The sequence below is a fragment of the Aquarana catesbeiana genome, linkage group LG07, assembly GCF_042186555.1.
Source record: "Aquarana catesbeiana isolate 2022-GZ linkage group LG07, ASM4218655v1, whole genome shotgun sequence".
NCBI lineage: Eukaryota > Metazoa > Chordata > Amphibia > Anura > Ranidae > Aquarana > Aquarana catesbeiana.
The window spans coordinates 278,572,846-278,599,272 of NC_133330.1; the positions used below are offsets into that span (position 1 = coordinate 278,572,846).

The window sequence follows — 26,427 nt, forward strand, 5'->3', positions numbered from 1 at the left end:
AGAACTAATAACCGTGAAATTGCAACCCATCAATTGAGCAGGAACAATTAAACTTGCCGATGCACTTCATGAACGAGAGGTTTCTAGTGAATAGACTGGCTGTGCTCCCTTGAATATGATTTAACTCAACAAAAATGGGTTTTCTTTTTGAAAACGATGGTTGTTCTGTAAATGAAATGACATTGGCAATTTATTTGTCAGAACTTGTAGCGGGGATGTCTAAACAAAATGTGGAGCCTAAGGCAGATATGAAATGTGCATTGTAGGTTGTCACCATTGTCACGAAAAGGGATAATGACAGAGTTTTGTGTTTCTGGTGTCATTACATGTATAATGGCAACCTCCGAGGCTCAGGAAATACAGTACCAACTTGTAGGCTCAACAAATGCGAAGCAAATGCTTTTAGCTCTGTGAAACCAGAACTTTGCGCTTTCTGCGGCAGCACTAGGAGAGATCAGTACAGAGGGGTGATTTAGTGTTAGGGGCTGATCTAAGGGTAAGGGTAGTGGTAAGGGGTGGGAGTATCATTTTAGCTTTAATCACTTGACTTCTGGAAGGTTTTTACCCCTTTCATGACCAGATCATTTTTTGCTATTCAGCTCTGTGCTACTTTAACTGGTAATTGCGAGGTCATGCAACGTTGTACGCAAATGAAATTTATATAATATGTTTTACACAAATAGATTTCTTTTGGTGGTATTTGATCACCACTGTGCTTATTTTTTATTATATAAATGAAAAAATTGTGAAAAAAACACTATTTTTTACTTTCTGTTATAAAACATATCCAATAAAAATCTAATTTCTTCATAAATTTAGGCAAAAATGTATCCTGCTACATGTGTTTGCTAAACAAAAAATCCCAATAAGTGTATATTAACCACTTGACGATCAACCGCCACAGTTATACTACGGCAGGAAGGCTCTATTGCGCGAATTGCCATACCAATATAGCGCTTTGTGTAATAGATACAGTGGGCCGTGACGGAGCCGATGCGCGTGGTTGGCGGCCGCGATGTCCGCTGGCCATGCGCGATTGCTCCACAGAGAGCCAGAACGGGGATCTGCCAGTGTGAACAAAGCAAATCCCCGTACTGACAGGGAAGAAGAGAGAGATCGTCTGTTCCTAGTGATCAGGAACAGCGATCTCTTTCCACTCCCAGTCAGTCCCCTCCCCCCACAGTTAGAAACACCTCTGTAGGACACACTTAACCCCTTGATCGCCCCCTAGTGTTAACCCCTTCACTGCCAGTGTCATTTATGCAGTAATCAGTGCATTTTTATCGCTGTATAAATGTCACTGGTCCCAAAAAAGTGTCAAAGTGTCCGATCTGTCCGCCGCAATGTCGCAATGCTAAAAACCGTTGATCACCGCCATTACTAGTAAAAAAAATAATAATAATAATAAACATGCCATAAATCTATCCCCTATTTTGTAAACGCTATCACTTTTCCACAAACCAATCAATATATGCTTAATGCGATTTTTTTTTTTTTTTTTTTTTACCAAAAATATGTAGCAGAATACATATTGGCCTAAAATGATGAAGAAATGTGTTTTTTTTTTTACATTTTTTGAGGGGATATTTATTGTAGCAAACAGTAAAAAATATAGTTTTTTTTCAAAATTGTTGGTCTTTTTTTGTTTATAGCGCAGAGTATAAAAACCGCAGAGGTGATCAAATACCACCAAAAGAATGCTCTATTTGTGGGGAAAAAAAAGGACATCAATTTTGTTTTGGTACAATGTTGCACTTAAAGCGACGCAGTGCTGTATTGCAAAAAATGGCTTGGTCATTAAGGGGGTAAAACCTTCCGGGGCTGAAGTGGTTAATTGGTTTGTGTGTAAGTCATGGCATCTACAAACAATGGTGTATATAAGGGAGTTTACGCAGCCATGATGCTATACTAACTGACACTGATATCATATCGTGGGCAGCACAGTGGTGTAGTGGGTAGCACTTTCACCTAGCAGTAAGAAGGGTCGCTGGTTCGAATCCCAACCACGACACTCCCTGCCTGGAGTTTGCATGTTCTCCCTGTGCCTTTGTGGGTTTACTCCGGGTACTCCGCTTTCCTCCCACACTCCAAAGACATGCTGGTAGGTTAATTGGATCCTGTCTGAATTGTCCCTAGTATGTATGAATGTGAGTTAGGGACCTTAGATTGTAAGCTCCTTGAGGGTAGGGACTGATGTGAATGTACAATGTATATGTAAAGCGCTGCGTAAATTGATGGCGCTATAGAAGTACCTGAAATAAAAATATCAGTAGTGAAACTAATACAGTGATCAAATATAATACTGTACACTGTATTAATGACACTGGCTGGGAAGGGGTAATCAAGGGGTTAACTGTGTGCCTAACAAGTGTAATGCACGTATCATGTGCTGCTTTTACTAACAGATCTGACTGTTTTTTCTCCCTGCATTGCAGGAAGAAGAAACAGCCAGGTCGCTGATCTGTGTACAGAGCCTTATGTTTTTGTAAACACAGGACTCGGTGCTGCTATTGACTACAGACGATTTTCAGGTTTCAGCCATAAATCATTGGCTGGGACCTTCTGCCAAAATTCTGCTAAACAGGCTGGTTAACATACATGTACACGATACAGCCTGCCCGTGCCACCCGCTCATATTAAATGTACTATGGGCAAACAGGAACTGGTTAAAGTTATTGGTTACTGTTGTTTTCGGGGGGGTTAGTTGTATTACATGCTGTGCGGGTAAGGTTTAAGTTAAGGGCTTACATTAGGTGATAATGCTGTTTATCCAGTTCTGAGATTTACACAACTCTGCAACATTACAACACTGTCTGGCATAGCAGGAGACCTGTTTTTTTTCAGCTGCAGTTAAAGCAGAACTTCAGGAATTATCTGTATTGCATACTTTCATTGGTTCAGCTTGGCATAATGTAAGTATGCATATCTTGTACCCGATGGGCCGCTGGGGAAGATGAAAACCACTGTAGTAGCCAGTGCTACTACAGTGACAGTGAGCGGCTTCCCCTCTGCCGCCTGACCACAGGGGGCAGCTCACTAGGAAATGCCATCATTCATAGAATGCCTTGTATTTGTTGAGGGCCAATTCATACTCCAACGCAGAGCAGCAGGAGCAATTCAGGCTGCGCTGGGAGGCAGTGTAGTGCGTGATTCATCGCATTGCATTCCTCCCCTTTTTTTTGTATGAGCTTTATTTGAAGTGTACAAAGCATACACTTTATTCACTGCAGTGTCGAGCAGCGCACTGTGTTGCACTGCTCAACATTGCAGTGCGATTCGGGCCAATGTTAGGCTGCGTTGCAGTGTGAGTGGGACACAAAGGAAATCATTGTTTCCTGTGTGTCCCTGTGGTGACAGACATTTTAACATGCCTTAAAACTTCTGTCACCACACATAGCGTGAATTGGCCCTTAATGACTACAAGACGCTCTCTGATGGGACGAGGTAGAGAGGAGGGGTGGTGGCATCACAATCGCTGAAAGGAATTCTGGTTCTGGACGGCCATCCTTGATTAATTCAGCAAGCCACTTGGACCCCCAGTGCCGGGAGACACCCCAAAAATACAGGGGGTCTCTCCCGGTACCGAGGGTCCAAGTGGCTTGCCGAATTAATCAAGGATGGCCGCCCAGAACCAGAATTCCTTTCAATCACCACCTCATCTAATCGGAGAATGCTCTTTATTCACTGAAAAAAAAAAAATACAAGGTGTTCTATGAATGAATGGTGTCAAATGAGCGACCACCTCTTTTCTGCGTGCAGGGGTGAAGCCACTTTCACAGAACCATCAGATCTCTGCTATACAACTACTGCAGTAATTTTTAGCTTCCCCAGCGGTCCATCAGGTAATAGATATGCATACTTACATTGTGCCAATGTAGGTACACATTACAGATAATCCCTTGAGTTCAGCTTTAACCACTTAAGGTCCGCCCTATAGCAGTTTTCCTGCTACAGGGCGGCACCTGTGCATGGGATCACGTACTGTATGTAGACATGATCCAACACTTTCAGGTGGGGGGGGGGGGTGCGCATGCGTGCCGCCCTACCTGACACACAGCAGAAGCTGATCAGCGGGTGAACGGTACCTGATGTCCACTCGCACTTGCCGATCGTCAGGCAGACAGAACTGCAATCTGCCTATGTAAACAAGGCAGATCACCGTTTTGACAGGAGGTAAGAGATGAAATTTGTGACCCTTCAAAGCATGGAATAAATTGCATCTCCTCCCCTAGTAAAAACACTTCACACAGTATAGTAAAACACTGGCTAGGCATACAGTCAACCCTTTGATCACCCCTGATGTTAACCCCTTCCCAGCCAATATCATTAGTACAGTGACAGTGCACATTTTTAGCACTGATCACTGTATTAGTGTCACTGGTTCCCAGAAAGTGTCAAAATTTCCACCGCAATTTAGCAGTCCTGCAATAAGTCGCTGATCGATGCCATTACTAGTAAAAAATAAATAAATACAAATATACCATGGTTTGTAGACGCTATAACCTTTGCGCAAACCAATCAATATGCGCTTATTGGGATTTTTTTTACCAAAAATATGCAGCAGAATACATATTGGCCTAAATTTAGAAAGAAATTGGGGTTTTTTAAAAAATTTTTATTGGATGTGTTTTATAGCAGACAGTTAAAAATATTGCTTTTTTTTTTTTTTTTGTTTATAGTGCAATAAATAAAAAACACAGAGGTGATCAAATATCACTGAAAGAAAGCTCTATTTGTGGGGAAAAAGGACATACATTTTATTTGCAACAGCGTTGCATGACTGCGCAATTGTCAGTTAAAGTAATGCAGTGCCGTATCGCAAAAAATGGCCTGGTCATGAAGAAGGGGGGGGGGGTAAATCTTCTGGAGGTCAAGTGGTTAAAGAACAGTTACAGGTCTTGTCCTTTCTTAGCCTGTGACTGGACATTGAAAGGAGAAGCAGCTGACTGATGAGTTCTACTTCCTGTCTGCTTTCTCTTCCTGTCAGCACGTTAGCACAACTGATTTGCTCCTTATGTAGATTCTCACTTTCCCAGGCTGAGTTCTGCTGTAAAAATTGCAGAAATATGATACCAGTATCCCAGAGCAACCAATCAAATTCTGGTTTAATGTTTCTCCAAAAATAAACAGCAAAATATGATTGGTTCCTATTAGTTACAACTCTAGTACTCTGCATATTATTAATTTACATTTTTAATGTTAAGTCCCTGGAGCAGACATTTTTGCACAGTGATTGCAACCAATTTCAAACCGGGTATCGATGAAAGAAGAGCGATCACCTGGGCAGCACTAAGCCTGGCAGACAGTAAGGCAAAGTTTTCTGAATGAGGACAGTGTGCAACTCCAGCAATAGAAAAGAGCCCAGGAGGAGAATGTGAAAGTGAGTGCATACACCAAGCTATCCACCGCTAGGGTTGCCACCTTTTCTTCAAGTCAAACCCGAACACTTTGGCGTGGCACAGCAATTTTTTTTCATAGTATGCATAGATAAACAATGCTAATCACAAGATCACAAGAGTCCCCCTTTACATCAGAGTCCACAGAGTTCCCCTTTTACATCTGAATCTGCAGAGCTCCCCTTTCACATCTGAACTCACAGAGTTCCTTTTCGCTGTAAGGAGGGACTCTGCAGACTCTGATGTAAGGGAGAACTCTGGGGACTCTAACAAAAGGAAGCTCTGGTGTACGAAGAGGACTCTGATGTAAAGGGGAGCACTGTGCCCTCTGGTGTAAAGGGGAGCTCTGATGTAATGAGTGCTCTGAGAACCCTGATTTACCTTAGCGTACTAACTTAGAGGCAGGAGAAAGAAGGGGGGAGTGGGGAGACTTAGTCCGGTCTGAATAATGTGTCCGACAGTCTGAAACCTGGATGCATGACTCCAAACCCGAACTGTCCGGGTGAATCCCGAACAGGTGGCAACCCTATCCACCGCCCAGAGCAACACACACACAACATCCCAGCAGTAGATTGCATGCTACCCTGACAACCTACCATGTGTGCTACAGTTCAGCTGAATCTGGTGGCCTTCAAAGGCTCTTGTGTATTTTTAAGTGCTGATCAGCAAGCTCCTCATGCCCCCTCCAGCTCCAGGTGGGACACCAGTCACCAAGTGGGGCTCCACTGCAGTGTCATAGGCTTGGGCTTGCAGGCATTAGTAGCATCCTCCATAATACCAAGATCCATGCTGTCCTGCACCACTGCTGGCCTCTGGAACAAAGGCAAAGCAGCAAGTTTTCCTCCCACCAGCTCAGTGTACATCACTTTGCTGTGGGACTGTCAGGCACCCAGGGCAGCCAGAGCTGGCCAGAAGGACCCCCAAATCTCTGCCCAAGACAGGAAACCAAGGCTGTGGCCAAGTACTGGGCTACGACCCTCTGATTGACAACCACTGAATTAGAGGGACATATAACCATCAGGTCATAGCCCAGTACTGGGCCACAGGCTTCCTGCAGCTTTGTTTTCTGGATATCCACAGCAGTCACCTGAACAATTTTAAAATCTATCTGAAATTGCAGTTTAAAATTATTCTATTCGGATATTGTGGGGTTTTTTTTTTAATTTTTTGTAGGTTAGATTTTGCTGTAAATATAAAACTGTAAAGCATGAAAAAACATAAATATTGTTTTTTTTTTAAATCTAGGAAACATACATAGTATGTAGTGAGCTTTAAAGGATAAGTACACATTAAAAAATTAATATTGATCCAGTCAGCCTCTGCATAAAAAAGAATTGACCATTCCACACCGTCTAAAACAAGAGAAAGACCTTTATAGACATTCTCAGTGTGTTAATCTGATCAGGAATTTAAGTGGAACTGTAATTATAGATAATAAATCCCAGTCACTCTGCTTTGCCTTCCTCACCATTTACATTGTATTACCAATAGTATTGGGACGCCTGATTTTACACGCACATGAACTTTAATGTCTTGGCATGCTAACGCCTTAAGAGGGGGCCAAGCCCAACCCCTGAAAAACAACCCCACACCATAATCCCCCTACCACCAAATGGTCTGGACCAGTAAAATGCAGGACTAGTTGTCCTGCATTGTATGCAGTGACATGGAGAAGTCTGAAATTGGAGAAGCGACAAAGAGAAGCTCTTTCGAGGAATTGGTCATGCAGCTGGGAGGAAGCCTGTGAGAGTTAGAAATAAGGTACATATTACAGCTTTTTCCCATACCCCTATACTAAATGAGCATTTAACCCTTGCAGTGTTGGGGGCGCTCTGCAAGGGTAATTTTTTCTGCCATCCAGAGTTGGGCTTTAAATGTTTTTTTTTTTTTTTTAATACAACAAATGTACTAATACTACCTAAATTTGACTTGATTTTAGCTTCTTGTAATCCCCTGTATAGCAGAGCTCAGAATAGGAGAGGAAAGACTGAGGTGGGGGGGATCAGTTGTGCTGTATGCAAGTGTGCTGACAAGGAAGAGAGAGCAGAGTAAGGCAGAATGATGACCATATCAGTTCCTTGCTGCCCTTTAACTATCCAGTCTGCAGACTGAGGGTGAAGAGGGGACATACTGTACATGTATTTCTCCTACAAAACTCAAAAAGAAAGTGGTGCGTTGTCTTGAATGACTGTTTAAATCTCAGGACTGAATGCACAGAAGTGCAAATCCTTTGGTAGATAAAACAGCTCCCAAACATGTAATGTGTATTTACAAGCTTGTCTGGAGTTCAGTTTAAAAAGCATAAAATATTTGATAGATATGGTAGTGATAATTCTCAAGGTTCCTAGATCAAAATTTTTCACAACGACAAAGATACAAAAGTTTAAAGACTGTTTATCTCAAATTGCCTTATTCTTCTTGATGAATAATAACTGATCATTTGATTTTGTAACCTTTTTTTTGTTAACACTAGAAATCTAAATGTGTTTTTTATACTGATAATAAAACATAAAGATATACAAAATGTTACTTTTTTGTTTATTGGACTTTTATGTGTTGAATAATTATAGGGAGTATTGGTAAAGTTTGCTATTTTTGTATTTTAGAAAGGTGTAACTCGTTGGTGGCATTCCTTGAGTGCAATGGATCATAGTGCTCCTCCTTGGATTAACCAGAGCAGGCCAGCTGCTGGAATGCCCCCGTGGAGAGGAATGTACCCCCCTCCTTCTCTGCATCCTTACAGGACTAGCGACTATGGATATTATCAACAGTATCCCATGCAAGGTGGTAATCAAGCATGGCATGGTCCGTGGATGGACTACCATTCCCGATATCCTGCTAACATGCCCAGGCATGTAGAGACTAGGCGCCCAGCATCAAGGGCAGAAATTTATGAGAAGAGTGACAGAAGAGAGCCATATCGGCCTTTGTCCAGGTGAGAGCCCCTCAAAGAATATGACAATACAAACCTAAAGACATAGACCAATAACAAGAACAATTAATCAGTTTAAGCAAAGCGCAATGAGGATGTTCAAAGTGCATTGACCATACAATCGCCTAAATTCTGTTTATGCATATTGGTGAAGGTTCGTAAGGGTTGTTGTGATTTAATACGCTATGTTTATTATTCTTTTAGCTCAATACATTAAATAGGAGTTACGGGCCCCCCCAAAAAACTGTAGCTGCCGGTTTTTACTATTAGGGCACTTACCTGTCCACGCATCCAGCGGTGTCCTCACCCCAGCCGATTCATGAATCAGCTCTTGGGGGCTGGCTCTGCCATTTTGGCTAAGGGAAACTGGCAGTGAAGCCTTGCGGCTTTACAGCCGGTTTTCTACTGCACATGCGGAAATTGTGCTGCGCTTTGTGAATGGGCCAATTGTGGGTGGAAGGAGGTGGTGCCGAACTTCCGGCTCACTTCACCGCGGCAAACTGAGCCGGAAGTGGGAGCGGGTACCTGTCAAAACCAAGTACCCGCTCCTCCCTCCCCCCCAAAAGGTGCCAAATGTGGCAGCGGAGGAGGGAGGAGGCAGACAAGCGGAGCTTTGCCTTTTGGGTGGAGCGCTCCTTTAATCTTCCAACGCTGGATTGTCAACATTGCATGTTAAAGTGGAACTAAACCTATTGATTTAACAGTTTCAAAAAAGAGTTACATGTCAAACCATCAAATGGCTGCTATGATAACTGATCACACGTACGGCATTATGGCAGTTTAAGATCAATCTGATGCTAACATGGCAGCTTCCTTTGGCTGAAAAGGATAGGAGGGTTTAGTTAACATTGCTGATGCTGGCCTGACCTAGGACTTCTTGCCCAGGAGGCCTACAGACATATGAATGCTCTCCTGATCTAAACATAGTTGGATCAGGTATATGTTCTCAAATGTCTGTAGGAACCTTAATCCTTTAAGTCAGGGGTCTCAAACTGGCGGCCCTCTAGCTGTTGCGAAACTACAAGTCCCTTCATGCCTCTGCCTAAGGGAGTCATGCTTGTAACTATCAGACTTGCAATGCCTCATGGGACTTGTAGTTTCGCAACAGCTGGAGGGCCGCCAGTTTGAGACCCTTGTTTTAAGTGAACCTGTAGTTTGCTCATTCAGGGCAAAGCAAAAGATCAACTAAACTGCTGTCCTCAATTTGCCCACTGAAAATAAAGAGAAATACTTGATCCTTCTGGTTATGGGGAGCATTTGATGATCTCCCATTCTTCCCACAGTGTTGCTACATAATAATTAGCTGCTCAGAAGCTTAGCGCTGCAACACTTTGAAAGGTGGAAAGACCTTAATCCTGTATAAGCTCCAAGATACGACTTTAGAACTTACACAGGGCTTCCTCTCTTTGCTTCTGGAGGCCGGTTGAAGTTATGAAGGAGTAATGTCACCCGAGAGTTGAGAGTTCAGGTACAGTGTCTTGGAAGATTGACAGGGCCTTTTATTAAAGTTGATATATATATTCAGTATCTCACAAAAGTGAGTACACCCTTCACATTTTTGGAAATATTTTATTATATCTTTTCATGTGACAATAATGAAGAAATTACATTTTGCTACAATGTAAAGTAGTGAGTGTACAGCTTGTATAACAGTGAAAATTTGCTGTCCCCTTAAAATAACTCAACACACTGCCATTATTGTTTAAACCGCTGGCAACAAAAGTGAGTACACCCCTCAACATAACTCAACTGTCCCCTCAACTTAACTCAACACAGAGCCATTAACCTCCCTGGCGGTAATCCCAAATGTGGCTCGGGTTTAAATTTCAGTACCATTAGCGATAACCCCGAGCTACACTCGGGATTGCATCTCAGGATCCTGGTCCAGGTTACTTACCTTGTCACCAGCATCCTGCGATGTCTGTGGGCTGTGTCCTCCGCCCAATGCTGTGTGTGCCGGGCTCCGTTCCATGCGAGCGTCGTGAAGCATAGGGGCAGAGCCCGGTGGCAAATTCAAAAAGTACAAAAAACATAACACATACAGTACACTGTAATCTTACAGATTACATTACTGTATCAAATTATTTCACCTCCCTTTTGTCCCTAGTACCTTATTCAGTGTCCTGCATGCAGTTTTATATTATATATACTGTTTTCTGCCTGGAAACTTGAGATTGTCCATGGCAACCAAAAAGTGTCCCTTTACATCAAAAGCAGTTTTAGACCAGCTAGAAAACAGCGATAATAAATTAGAACACTTGCAGAATTGAACGATAGTGAATCGTGGGGAAATTAATTTTATAATTATTATTATTATTATTTTTTATAATTATTTATAGTTATTTATTATATTATAATTTATGATTTTGTGTTTCAAACTTTATCATACCCGGGATGTCTACTAGACTGTTGTTTGGACAGATTTAAGTGTGTTATTACCAGGAATTACAGGCCTACAATATAAAACGCCAAATTTCTATGCAAAACAATGTACCGCTTTGAGATTCAAAAATCTGACATAATCATACCGCCAGGGAGGTTAATGTCTAAACCGCTGGCAACAAAAGTGATTAGATCTCTAAGTGAAAATGTCCAAATTGGGCCCAAAGTGTCACTATTTTGTGTGGCCACCAATATTTCCCAGCACTGCCTTAACCCTCTAGGGCATGGAGTTCACCAGAGCTTCACAGGTTGCCGCTGGAGTCCTCTTCCACTCCTCCATGACGACATCACATAGCTGGTGGATGTTAGAGACCTTGCGCTCTTCCACCTTCCATTTGAGGATGCTCAATGGGGTTTAGGTCTGGAGACATGTTTGGCCAGTCCATCACCTTTACCCTCAGCTTCTTTAGCAAGGCAGTGGTCATCTTGGAGGTGTGTTTGGGGTTGTTATGTTGGAATACTGCCTTGCGGCCCAGTCTCCGAAGGGAGGGGATCATGCTCTGCTTCAGTATGTCACAGTACATGTTGGCATTCATGGTTCCCATAATGAACTGTAGCTCCCCAGTTACCGCAGCACTCATGCAGCCCCAGACCATGACACTCCCACCACCATGCTTGACTGTAGGCAAGACACACTTATCTTTGTACTCCTCACCTGGTTGCCACCACACACGCTTGACACCATCTGAACCAAATAAGTTTATCTTGGTCTCATCATACCACAGGACATGGTTCCAGTAATCTGTGTGCTTAGTCTGCAAACTGTTTGTGGGCTTTCTTGTGCAACAACTTTAGAAGAGGCTTCCTTGTGGGACGACAGCCATGCAGATCGATGCAGTGTGTGGCATATGGTCTGAGCACTGACAGGCTGATCCCCCACCCCTTCAACCACTGCAGCAATGCTGGCAGCACTTATACCTCTTTTTTCCCAAAGATAACCTCTGGATATGACGCTGAGCATGTGCACTCAATTTCCTTGGTCGACCATGGCGAGGTTTGTTCTGAGTGGAACTTGTCCTGTTAAACCGCTGTATGGTCTTGGCCACTGTGCTGCAGCTCAGTTTCAGGGTCTTGGCAATCTTCCTATAGCCTAGTCCATTTTTATGTAGAGCAACAATGATTTTTTTCAGATCCTCTGAGAGTTTCTTGCCATGCGGTGCCATGTTGAACTTCCAATGACCGGTATGAGAGAGTGAGGGCGATAACACCAAATTTAACACACCTTCTTCCCATTCACACCTGAGACCTTGTAACACTAACGTGTCACATGACTACGGGGAGGGAAAATGGCTAATTGGGCCCAATTTGAACATTTTCACTTAGGGGTGTACTCACTTTTGTTGCCAGCGGTTTAGACATTAATGGCTGTGTGTTGAGTTATTTTGAGGGGACAGCAATTTTCACTGTTATACAAGCTGTACACGCACTACTTTACATTGTTGCAAAGTGTCATTTCTTCAGTGTTGCTCTACATAAAGATGGCTTAGGCTATAAGAAGATTGCAAAGACCCTGAAACTGAGCTGCAGCACGGTGGCCAAGACCATACAACGGTTTAAGAGGACAGGTTCCACTCAGAACAGGCCTCGCCATGGTTGACCAAAAAAAGTTGAGTGCACGTGCTCAGCGTTATATCCAGAGGTTATCTTTGGGAAATAGACGTATGAGTGCTGCCAGCATTGCTGCAGAGGTTGAAGGGGTGGGGAGTCAGCCTATCAGTGCTCAGATCATTCGCCACACGCTGCATTAAATTGGTCTGTATGGCTGTCGTCACAGAAGGAAGCCTTTAATAAAGATGATGCACAAGAAAGCCCACAAACAGTTTGCTGAAGACAAGCAGACTAAGGACCTGAATTACTGAACCATGTCCTGTGGTCTGATGAGACCAAGATAAACTTATTTGGTTCAGATGGTGTCAAGCGTGTGTGGCGGCAACCAGGTGAGGAATACAAAGACAAGTGTGTCTTGCCTACAGTCAAGCATGGTGGTGGGGGTGTCACGGTCTGGGGCTGCATGAGTGCTGCCGGCACTGAGGAGCTACAGTTCATTGAGGGAACCATGAATGCCAACATGTACTGTGACATAATGAAGCAGAGCATGATCCCCTCCCTTCGGAGACTGGGCAGTATTCCAACATAAGCCAGCGGTTAAGACATTAATGGCTGCGTGTTGAGTTATTTTGAGGGGACAGCAAATTTACAATGTTATACAAGCTGTACACACACTACTTTACATTGTAGCAAAGTGTCATTTCTTCAGTGTTGTTACATGAAAAGATATAATAAAATATTTACAAAAATGTGAGGGGTGTACTCACTTTTGTGAGATACTGTATACTTTTTTTTTGTACTGTGTATATATGCAGGTATGCACAACCAGTAACCTCGGACGATAATCTGACATACAAGTGAAATGTAGTGATGGAGACATATTCGAGGCAAGGTATGAAATGGTTTTATTTGTTGAAACAGAGGATAATGATTATGTTAGACTGCTGTCTATACAGCTAGAGGGATGCCGACGGCTGCAGCATGAGTGCTGCACATATTTACAACTATTATCTTCATACCATGTAAAGATGCTGTATTAAAAAAAGGTAGAGTTATTTTTAATCTATTGATTTGTTAGTTCATCTTTTTAGGGCACATTTTATCTCTGTAAAGAACAGTGTGTAATTCTCTAGAAAACACTTGTTCAGTTAAATTAAAGGTCAGCCACAGATGCATTAAATTGTATCTGTCCATCATAAACCATGGAAGGGGCTAGATCAGTATTTCAGAAAATCAATTCACTAGGAGCTAGTGGCACTACTGTAGCACAAGGCATATATGGCTCTTATTTAATAAGGGGTTCTTATTGCTAAATGCTTTTTCTTAAAGATAAACACCAGGCAGATATAAAATACACTAATCGTTGAAGTTATGTGTTCATTGGCAAATTATTAAATGTGTATTTAAATGCAGCTAGTGTAAGACTACTAGTGTCAGACTGCTCTAATGCTCTGTTTTGGAGAGGGAATACCTCAATTAGTAGCCAATAATGTCTTCTTACAGTGCACATGTGCTGAAAAGGGAGCATGCTTAGAGGAGGAGAGAGCAGACGGTGCTGCTGCATCTTAATTATCGAGTCAACACGCTAAGGTTAATTTGTTGATCAAGCTGTGCTTGGTCATTCTGTGGCATTATAAATTACTAAATTTCATACTTACTTAAAAGAGTTAGGACCTCCACTGTGTTAATAGAGATCGGCTTCCTGGTTCCACACTTCACTATTAGCCTATTTCTGTAGTCGTGCAACTTTGCTAACCAAAAGTAAGGTGCAGAAGGTACCTTCTACTGACCAACAGTCAAAGGAGCTGGCAACTCGGAAGGTTAAAATCCAATCTTCTTCATTGAAAATGATGTTAGAGTAAAATACCAGGAGCAAAACAGTTGATGTGTTTCAGCCTATGCAGGCCTTAGTCATATAGATATGGTTATGACTAAGGCCTGCATAGGCTGAAACTCATCACGGCATGACACTGGTAATATTTACCCTCTTTTGAAAAGGATCACAGGGTGGTGGTGCTGTCAGTTCCTGTTAATGTTCCTTCTACTGACCTGCCCCCTGGTCACTACCTTTAGAGGTAGTGACCGGGAGGCTGGTAAGTAAACCAAAGTGTTCCCAGTCTTGAAAGTTGGAAGCACAATCCTAGAACCCTTGGGTACATTGAAGACAGAAAAGGTGCAATGCACTTGGTGTGCTGTGGCTAATGGTACATGTAGCCACTTCAAGCTGAATGATGGGTATGACATAAAGGGGTATAGTTACACAGAAAGTGGACCTACTTACTGAATACATTGTGCCCCTTACGTTAGTGGTTTGTGAAGAGCTGACACTTACTTTAGTGGTAAGAGGTGAAGTTTCCATTGATATTGGCGGTTGTAGGTGAAGTGCCTCCTTACACTGAGGGTCAGTTGCTCCCTTACATTGGTAGTCAGTGGTGAAATTACCCCTTATATTGTTGGTTAGTGATGCTGTGCCCTCTTAGATTAGTGATCACTTTGGTATACTAACCAGCCTCCTGGTCACTACCTTTAGAGGTAGTGATCAGGAGGCTGGTCAGTGTAACAAAGTGTTCCCAGTCTTGAAAGGCAGAACCCTTGGGTACATTAAAGAGAGAAAAGGTGCAATGCACTTGGTGTGCTACGGCTAATGGTACATGTAGCCCCATCAAGCTGAATGGTGGGTATGAATTAAAGTGGTATGGTTACACAGAAAGTGAACCTATTTGCTGAATACACGGTGCCCCCTTACATTAGTGGTCCGTGGAGAGGTGTCCCCCTACTTTAGAGGTCAGAGGTGAAGTTTCAATTTATGTTAGTGGTTGAAGGTGAAATGCCTCCTGACTGATGTAAATATATAGGTGATGACTAATAATTATTATTGTAATTATTAGTGTTACTATGGAAACAGGAGTGTATACTATGCAAACTACTCTCCAGTTTAAATTAACTTCCGGAGCAACTCGGTTCTCCAGAGAGATTAGCATTTATTGAATCCCAAAACAGAACAGATGTACAGACAGGGTATTTTATTTCTAGTACAGTATATACATTTTATACCTACACTTACACTGAAGGTCAGTTCCTCCCTTACATTGGTAGTCAGTGGTGAAATGACCCCTTTTGTTGTTGGCCGGTGGTGGTGTACCCTCCTAGATTAGTGATCATTATTTGGCACTCTTACTTTGGTGGTCAGTGGTGTAGTGCTGACTTATGTTGATGGTTAGTGGTGTAGTACACCCAATGTTGCTGGTCTGTGGCAAAGTGCCCTCTTACGTGGATTGTCAGTGGATGCTAAAAAGATTATAGGTGTCACTGGTTTCTTACTGGAGAGACTATACTGCCCCATTTGGTTCCACTGAGCAATGATAGTGCCAATGTGAAAAAATTTGGGAAATTACTGCGCTAAACCAAAATGTAACAAAAAAGCTGCTAACACTGAAACAAACAAAGTCCCGACAAATGTGAAAAAGACAAAGTATAGTGCTAAGTAAATGACATAACAGCAATAAACAGGAATGATAAATGTGTATAAACATATAAACAAGTTCAGTGAACGTGCAAAAGTCCAATGTTCACTGGTGTGAACAAAAAAAAAAAAAATTGTGAAAGTTCAAATAAACATAGAAGAGAAAAATACTAGAAAAACGTGTCCATCTAGTACGTAACTTGTGAATCCTCAATGGAATAAGGGTGATGCAAAGAATATGTGACTGGCTGTGAAGCTGTAGAAGTAAGGGAATCCTCTATCAAAGGAATATAGATGGGTACTCTTACCGGATACAGTAGACCTACAGTACTTACCAGCAGTAGTGGGTCAATCAGGCTTGTGTAGGCCGAATGCCTCAGGGTTAGGGGTTTGCAGGAAGAGAATCACTCCAAAGAGGGTAGTTCCACTCCTCGACAGTGATGATCCAACCATGTTCCTGGATTCAAATGGCTCTCAATGAAGCATGGAACCTCCACCCAATAGGGGAGCCTTCTTGAGGTTGATGGTGTATACAGATAGGCTCAATGGAACCGGGGTAAGGATAAGAAAAAATGGAGAAGCTTCATATGGTGCAGGTCAAAAATGGAGAGGTTTTTATTTTAAAAAGTACAATACATCATAATAGATGAATACAAAAAATACCGGTGATCACGAGTAGTAAAAGTATAAAAAGCAACGTGGAGAGAAAGCGTTTTTCTAGTATTTTTCTCTATGTTTATTTGAACTTTCACAAATTTTTTTGTTCACACCAGTGATAATTGGACTTTTGCACGTTCACTAAACTTGTTTATATGTTTATACACATTTATCATTTGAGTTTATTGTTGTTATGTCATACTTAGCGCTACACTTTGTCTTTTTCACAATGATAGCACCAAACCTGTGCAATCACAGTCAGATGGGAGGTCACTCTGTCCAGCACTTACTATTTGTCAAGAACTTTAGCTTTAGTTCAATCTTATTTTATTAAGAAAGGAGAGGTATACAATACACAAGTATATCGTACATTAACACGTAGATAGAAATATACATTTCAAATTTGCTATCGTAACGTCACATTGTATAGAGAATTTGTTAGCTTCAACGGAATTAATTTAGTATATAAGCCTGTATAGCCATAGCATCTATTATGACATATTGAGGGTCGTGAGCACCACTATCAAGAAATTTAGCTTTAAAACATATGCAAAGCCAAATTTCGTTTTAGTTTTGAAGAGGGAATTGTTAAGAAACCTGTCAGTTAACAGCTTTTTTTCACTTTGAGACCCAGAAATAGAACAGGAAATGATAGAAAAAGGGAGAGGACATTCCCTCTAAGACAGCTGTCTCTGGCATAGGTGTCTCCACTGGAAGATTTTCCCTAACTTTTTGTTCCTGTGAGAACCTTTGGATATTCCACTTTCTGTACAAGAGACATGGGTTACCATGATAAAGAAAGAGGATAAATCTCCTCAATGGAGACACGGGCAGCAATAAAAACCATATTCCTCACTCAAAACTAAAACATTTTACACTTTAAAGTTACACTATAGCTTATCTTTTTTTAATTAAAATAAAAAAGAGGTTTATACTTAAAGTGTTACTAAACCCACAACAGTAAAATCAGTCTGTATATGCAGTAAAGCATGATTGTTATACTCACTGTGGAACCTAAGGGGTTAAACCTGCTCATTGTGTAAAAAGACTGTTTAATCTGCCTTTGGAGGCACTCTGCACATACTCGGTTTGGTGTGTATTGTTATGCTAGGGTTTTTTTTATTCTTGGGAGGATGCATGTGATCACCACAGGGCCAATCAGCATTGTCCTGACAGAGGGTCAGGGGTCCAGCAGCCTCATAGGACGGTCAGAGGAGAATGAAAACTTCTCCTACAAGCCTTAACCAGACACTGATAGAAGTCACAAGACTGCTATATACTGCTGATGATAAAAGGTATTTAGTCGAGCTGCACGATTCTGGCTAAAATGAGAATCACAATTTTTTTGCTTAGAATAAAGATCACAATTTTCTCACAATTCTCGCGGCGTAACATCATCTTTCACATTATACAAAAAATTGGGCTAACTTTACTGTTTAGCTTAGTTTTTTTTATTCATTGAACTGTATTTTTTCCCAAACAATTGCATTTGTTGAAAGACCACTGTGCAAATACAGTGTGACATAAAATATTGCACCAATCGCCATTTTATTCCCTAGGGTCTCTGTTAAAAACAATATATATAATTTTTAGGGGTTCCAAGTAATTTTCTAGCAAAAAATACAGATTTTAACTTTGTAAGAAACAAGTGTCAGATAAAGGTGTCGTCTTTAAGTGGTTAAACTTCCCTCATTTACAGACCTAAGTTCATTCCTTTGATCTAAGAATGAAAAGTTACAATGCTTATAGTTATCTACCAGTGCAGACAATGTTGCGAAAAATTTGTCAGGCTGCCCGTTTTTTTTCTTTTGACAGCTGAGTGAGCAGAGAACTCTCTACACTTGTTACATGAATGAATCTGGAAATTCTGCATCGAGATCGTTGAATCGAGATCACGATTTTTTAACGATTAACCGTGCAGCGCTAGTATTTAGCAGTTTATATTTACTAAAATAATTTTATTTCCATGTTCTGTGTACTGTGGGAGACCAGACATAGTGAATACAGGGTCCTGGGTTTAGTAACGATATTGCATAGAACAGTCTCTTATTCTTTAGCAGTCCCCCTCTGTTAGCACTGTCCACTCCTTCTGCTTGCAGGTGCACCTGTGTGGGCGCGCTGCCAAGCTCCCCCCTGCCCCCCGCTCCCTCCTCACAGGATTAGACTGAGAGCTCCTATGAGACAAAGAGGTGAAGGGAGAGGACCTGCAACCCGGGACAGCACTGGTTTGATCAGAGTAGACAGGTAAGTGGTGGGGGAGGGGAGATTAAAAAACAGTAGATAAACATTTTTTATCTTAATGCAGGAAATTCATTAAAGTAGAAGTCCACCCTAACACTAAAATCTCTAAATATACAGGCTTCTATAATCTAAAACTAACCTACTGTATCTAGCTCTGTAAAGAAGAAATCGCTATATATAGCTTTTTTTTAAAGCTGCTCCGGTCCCGTCTCCAGTGGCGGAATCTCTGCAGAAGGGAAATGCCTGGGAAGTCACATCATCCATAGACTTACTATGGGGCTTCCGTTGTCGACTGTCTCTCGTGCACCTGCCTACACAGCAAAATCACCACTGACAGAGTGGGACCTGACCGGCTTCAAAAAAGGTATGTATAGCGATTTCTTCTTTACAGGGCTAGATAGGTTAGTCTTAGATTGTGAATGCCTGTAGATTTAGAGTTTTTAGTGTTAGGTGGACTTCTACTTTAAGGTAAAAAATGTTTACACCGGGGCGGGGGTCTCCACACTTTCTAAACAAAGAGCCAGGTTACTGTCCTTCAGGCTTTAGGGGGGCCGAACTGTGGCCAGTGGGAGTAGAAAATGTCTCGAGGGATGGAACAATGGTGTCTTACCAGACCATGCGTTCATTCAAAGTCCCTATTTATTTCCCTTCAATCCTATTCATTAATATTCATAGGGATGGAAACACTTGGCTTGCTCTACCATCTACATCAGCATTACCCCCCATTTTTGCAACCTTGTTCCCATGTTAAATCCTTTTCCTAATTTAGCTACCCTGTTAACTAATTGTATGTTTTTCGATCATCTTCTTCCATTTATCCTCCAACATCAACTGACTCTATTTGGGTTCAGCTCTAGAGGTGGTGTGAACTTAGTCGGGATTGCCTGCTGCCCGGCTGGTTCTCCACTTCCGGGAGCTGTGACGTGCCTGGCGGCCCCTCCCCCTTTGTCTGGGAAGGTGCGGGTGCCGTCACTGCACGTCAACGTCGCGCATCCCAGACTGGACGTGCGGTGCTTACTCAGCGCTGCTCCACCCATGCTTGCGGTGACCACGCTCGCTGGCAGATTGGGGGACTTCCGATGGCGGAGGATTGAGCGCCTGCTGGACTCCTCCTACCACCGGTCTTCCCCCGCCCCCTCTGCTGCGCTGGCGTGACGTCGGCGGCGTCATCGTCCCGGCGCCTATATGGGCGTCCCTAGGGCGGGCACCGGTAGTCAAGGCTTCCCTCACTGTTCAATTTTGAGCTGCACACACGGCTGTTGCATTCAGCCAAGGTAATTTGTCCATCCACATCATTTTCCCCCTATCCCTATGCACCATCTTCCACGGCAGTCATCCACTTGTCCCCTTTCCCCACCTTTGTCACTCTCACCTCTCCCCCTGGTCCTTTACGTTTCACTCTTGACCGGTGGCCATCACCAGTATTCAATCCCCCTTTTTTCTTCACACCCATTCCCAGGCCTTAGTGGCCGGCTCTTCACCTCCTTCACCGCCCTCCAATCGGCTCCACTCACACACTTCCCCTCTGTTCATTCCTGTCCAGTTTACTATGGAACACTTTTCAATCCCCCCAGGTTACCTTGCCTTCTTGTGCCTGCTCTGGCCGACGCTTGTCTGGGTATCTTGGACGAGATGTCCACCGCGGCTCCCGGATGGGAGCATTTATCCGGAGAGTCATGGTACCCCGCTTTCGCGCCAAAACTATTCTGACACCCAATAGTAACAGGTAATTGATTTGAGGGTTCTATACCCCATTACCGTACTCACTTACCCTTATCATAATATTTCATCCTTTATTTATAGATATATCTTGTGCTTGCTCCTGACGAGTGGCCCTCTAGCCACGAAACGCGTAGAGCTGCCATACGTTTTACTTCTAATTAACATTACTAGAACACCAAGTTTACATTCAATACCCTCATTAGGACCAACAAGGCCATGGGTTTTGCAAGTTTTAAGGTGTATTATTGTTTATGCAATGACCATATTGGTGAACCCTGGAAGGATGATTAATTGCCATTTTACATGATACTGTTTTTATGAATTTATGCCATGTACCAATGTATATCATTACTGTTGTAATCAAATGTTATGGATGCTTATTTCAGATGGCAATTAATAAAACTTGTATTTTTCACCTATTTACCTCTCTGCAACCTAGTGCTTCATATAAAGTCCCACTCCCCCTGCTTTTTTCCCCTTTTGATGCACGACAGGGATGGAAATTTGTAGCCTTACCAGGCTACAGTTTCATTTAAAGTCCCGAGGGATGGAACAATGGTGCCTTACCAGACCATGCGTTCATTTAAAGTCCTTATTTATTTCCCTTCAATCCTATTCATTAATATTCATAGGGATGGAAAAACTTGGCTTGCTCTACTATCTACATCAGCATTACCCCCCATTTTTGCAACCTTGTTCCCATGTTAAATCCTTTTGATCCTCGTACATTTCCTAATTTAGCTACCCTGTTAACTAATTGTATGTTTTTCAATCATCTTCTTCCATTTATGCTCCAACATCAACTGACTCTATTTGGGTTCAGCTCTAGAGGTGGTGTGAACTTAGTCGGGATTGCCTGCTGCCCGGCTGGTTCTCCACTTCCGGGAGCTGTGACGTGCCTGGCGGCCCCTCCCCCTTTGTCTGGGAAGGTGCGGGTGCCGTCACTGCACGTCAACGTCGCGCATCCCAGACTGGACGTGCGGTGCTTACTCAGCGCTGCTCCGCCCATGCTTGCGGCGACCACGCTCGTGGGCAGATTGGGGGACTTCCGATGGCGGAGGATCGAGCGCCTGCTGGACTCCTCCTACCACCGGTCTTCCCCCGCCCCCTCTGCTGCGCTGGCGTGACGTCGGCGGCGTCATCGTCCCGGCGCCTATATGGGCGTCCCTAGGGCGTGCACCAGTAGTCAAGGCTTCCCTCACTGTTCAATTTTGAGCTGCACACACGGCTGTTGCATTCAGCCAAGGTAATTTGTCCATCCACATCATTTTCCTCCTATCCCTATGCACCATCTTCCACGGCAGTCATCCACTTGTCCCCTTTCCCCACCTTTGTCACTCTCACCTCTCCCCCTGGTCCTTTTACGTTTCACTCTTGACCGGTGGCCATCACCAGTATTCATTCCCCCTTTTTTCTTCACACCCATTCCCAGGCCTTAGTGGCCAGCTCTTCACCTCCTTCACCGCCCTCCAATCGGCTCCACTCACACACTTCCCCTCTGTTCATTCCTGTCTAGTTTACTATGGAACACTTTTCAATCCCCCCCAGGTTACCTTGCCTTCTTGTGCCTGCTCTGGCCGACGCTTGTCTGGGTATCTTGGACGAAATGTCCGCCGCGGCTCCCGGTTGGGAGCATTTATCCGGAGAGTCATGGTACCCCGCTTTCGCGCCAAAACTATTCTGACACCCAATAGTAACAGGTAATTGATTTGAGGGTTCTACACCCCATTACCGTACTCACTTACCCTTATTATAATATTTCATCCTTTATTTATAGATATATCTTGTGCTCGCTCCTGATGAGTGGCCCTCTAGCCACGAAACGCGTAGAGCTGCCATACGTTTTACTTCTAATTAACATTACTAGAACACCAAGTTTACATTCAATACCCTCATTAGGACCAACAAGGCCATGGGTTTTGCAAGTTTTAAGGTGTATTATTGTTTATGCAATGACCATATTGGTGAACCCTGGAAGGATGATTAATTGCCATTTTACATGATACTGTTTTTATGAATTTATGCCATGTACCAATGTATATCATTACTGTTGTAATCAAATGTTATGGATGCTTATTTCAGATGGCAATTAATAAAACTTGTATTTTTCACCTATTTACCTCTCTGCAACCTAGTGCTTCATATAAAGTCCCACTCCCCCTGCTTTTTTCCCCTTTTGATGCACGACAGGGATGGAAATTTGTAGCCTTACCAGGCTACAGTTTCATTTAAAGTCCAGAGGGATGGAACAATGGTGCCTTACCAGACCATGCGTTCATTTAAAGTCCCTATTTATTTCACTTCAATCCTATTCATTAATAGTGTGGGAGCAAACAATATGTCATCATTGGTGTCAGTGGGAGGAAAAGTGCCCCACCGTTGGTGTCAGTTGCAGAAATGATGCCCCATTTTTGGTGTCAGTGGTAGTTCTTTGTATTGTTGGTGTCAGTGGTGGTAATTATGACCAATTGTTGGTGTCAGTGGGAGGAACAGTTCCTCATATAAGTTGGAGAAATAGTACCCCAAGGGCCAGATAAAGACAAACAAAGGACCACATCTGGCCCCCCAGGTGGCAGTTTGGAGAACACTGGTTTAGACCTTAGAACAACTTTAAACAACTAGAAACACCCTCTTCTGTACCTTTTAGTAACATATTCTGGTGTATATGCAGCACTGGATGAGATCCTATGGTTTAGATTGCTTAATATATCTATTAAAAAGCATGTCTGAAGCTGATATGCAAATTAGCTCACCTTTTAAACCAGACGCTTAGAATAATTTGCTCTTAGTACCTGCTCTGCCGTCAGATTATTGGGAATTAGTGAGAACTAAGCTGTGCCTAACCTCCATACACTTTCAGTACAAGTTTCTTTTAAGGAACCATAAAGCATGTGAATCACTAACAAAAATAGAAAAGGCTCGCTATATATATATAGATATAGATATAGATATAGATATAGATATCTATAGATATAGAGATATATCTAGATATATCTCTATATCTATAGATATATATTTTAGCAATGCTGCTATCTCTGTTTATTTCACGATGCTTTGGATTTTGCAGACTTTTCTTTAATAATACACGCCTATTCCAACTAATAGGAAGACAACTTCAGAAACAATGCTGCCCTCTCCTTGCCTTTGCTTGACCTGATCCTGTCTTTCCAGGCAGGAATATGATGAAAGATACGGGTTTTATGAAGCTGTACATAGAGAAAACTATGGCAACAGAAACTACCGTTATGATCCTACGGCTATTGTCTCTGCAGAAACAGGTACATTCTTCCTACTGTTTGGTTCGATCTATAGTGGTAGCTGAAGACTGGTATAACTATTTTAATTAGTTTCAAGCATTTAGTAAGTTCTTTTTCCCCCCCGTACCTCAATGTGATTTAATTATGAAAAAAGGCCATAATCATCTCTTTTGCAGGTCTTATCAACTTATGTAATTATCACCCATCAAAACCAGCTACTGGTTGGTTAATGTGACGGGGAGGCTTACTAACTAATAGCATAGCTCCCAGCCGTGGCTGCAGCAGGGACATTACCTTTGCCTACATACTGTGTGTTAAAAAGTGTCCCTTGTTATTATTTCAGAAAGCTGGGAGGTATGCAATAGAGCAGGGATCTCCAATATTTCTAAACAAAGGGCCAGTTTACTGTCCTTAAGACTTTAGGAGGTCCGAACTGTGGCCAGTGAGAGTAGAAAATGCCCCGGGGTCAGTGAAACTAGAGGCGTGGTGGTCACTGGGAATAAGTAAACGTCATAGCGCCTTTAGTCAGTAGGAGGAAGTATGCCTTATCTTTGGTGTCAGTGGGAGGGATCGTGCTCCATCGTTGGTGTCAGTGGGAGGAATCATACTCCATTGTTTGGAAAGGGATGGTCGGTACTCATGATGACATCCAAAAAATAATATTTCTTTATTAAGTAAACATGTACAATCAGGGCTTTTTTTCTCAGAGAAAAGGTGGTGGAACTCAACCCCCCTCCCCTGGCCACGCCCCTACCCACCCCTAGGACCGCCCCTAGAACAGCTCCTTTAGAGAACAGGGATGCAAAAAAAATTTGGGGGGCTATAAAAGTAATTGTATGGAATTAAATAAAAAGCAATGCAGTAAAATGTGCAAAAATTTGGAATACTTACCAAAAGGAAGCTCAGAGACATTTCAAGATGATTTCAGCGTTCTTGTCATATGCATCTTCATTGCTTCTCTCCTTGCTTCTGACATCAGTAGCAGCATGACGACCACGAAGAGACATTCCCTGCAGCACAGAGACATTCCCACATGTGCAGCAAAGATTCCCACATGTGCGGCACAGACATTCCCACATGTGCAGCAAAGAGATTCCCACATGTGCGGTACAGAGACATTCCCACATGTGCAGCAAAGAGATTCCCACATGTGCGGCACAGACATTCCCACATGTGCCGCACAGAGACATTCCCACACGTGCAGCAAAGAGATTCCCACATGTGCGGCACAGAGACATTCCCACATGTGCAGCAAAGAGATTCCCACATGTGCGGCACAGACATTCCCACATGTGCGGCACAGAGACATTCCCACATGTGCGGCACAGAGACATTCCCACATGTGCAGCAAAGAGATTCCCACATGTGCGGCACAGACATTCCCACATGTGCGGCACAGAGACATTCCCACATGTGCGGCACAGAGACATTCCCACATGTGCGGCACAGAGACATTCCCACATGTGCGGCACAGACATTCCCACATGTGCGGCACAGACATTCCCACATGTGCGGCACAGACATTCCCACATGTGCGGCACAGACATTCCCACATGTGCGGCACAGACATTCCCACATGTGCGGCACAGAGACATTTCCACATGTGCAGCAAAGAGATTCCCACATGTGCGGCACAGACATTCCCACATGTGCGGCACAGAGACATTCCCACATGTGCAGCAAAGAGATTCCCACATGTGCGGCACAGACATTCCCACATGTGCGGCACAGAGACATTCCCACATGTGCGGCACAGACATTCCCACATGTGCAGCAAAGAGATTCCCACATGTGCGGCACAGACTTTCCTACATGTGCGGCACAGAGACATTCCCACATGTGCAGCAAAGAGATTCCCACATGTGCGGCACAGAGACATTCCCACATGTGCAGCAAAGAGATTCCCACATGTGCGGCACAGAGACATTCCCACATGTGCGGAACAGACATTCCCACATGTGTGGCACAGACATTCCCACATGTGCGGCACAGAGACATTCCCACATGTGCGGCACAGAGACATTCCCACATGTGCGGCACAGAGACATTCCCACATGTGCGGCAAAGAGATTCCCACATGTGCGGCACAGACATTCCCACATGTGCAGCAAAGAGATTCCCACATGTGCGGCACAGACATTCCCACATGTGCGGCACAGACATTCCCACATGTGCGGCACAGACATTCCCACATGTGCGGCACAGAGACATTCCCACATGTGCGGAACAGACATTCCCACATGTGCGGCACAGACATTCCCACATGTGCGGCACAGAGACATTCCCACATGTGCGGCACAGAGACATTCCCACATGTGCGGCACAGAGACATTCCCACATGTGCGGCACAGAGACATTCCCACATGTGCGGCACAGAGACATTCCCACATGTGCGGAACAGACATTCCCACATGTGCGGCACAGAGACATTCCCACATGTGCGGCACAGAGACATTCCCACATGTGCGGCACAGAGACATTCCCACATGTGCGGCACAGACATTCCCACATGTGCGGCACAGACATTCCCACATGTGCGGCACAGACATTCCCACATGTGCGGCACAGACATTCCCACATGTGCAGCAAAGAGCCATTCCCAGTGCATTAGAGACAGCCACAGTCCAGCAAAGAGACCACCCAGCTTAGTCCAGCAAAGAGACTATCCAGCCCAGCAAAATAACCACCCAGCTTAGTCCAGCAAAGAGACCGTCCAACTTAGTCCAGCAAAAAGACTGCCCAGCTTAGGCCTGCGACTCACATGGACCA

General features: G+C 43.4%; 1 protein-coding gene across 1 annotated transcript in view; it reads left to right on the plus strand.

Annotated features, from left to right (window-relative positions):
* The window catches only part of SEC16B (SEC16 homolog B, endoplasmic reticulum export factor), a 367,224-nt gene that overhangs the window by 11,539 nt on the left and 329,258 nt on the right, over positions 1-26,427 (plus strand). Inside the window, exons 3-4 of the mRNA XM_073592046.1 lie at positions 8,003-8,331; positions 23,573-23,679. Of these exons, the coding sequence (XP_073448147.1) occupies positions 8,039-8,331; positions 23,573-23,679 (400 nt within the window). The 5' untranslated portion in view covers positions 8,003-8,038. The remainder of the gene's footprint in view (positions 1-8,002; positions 8,332-23,572; positions 23,680-26,427) is intronic.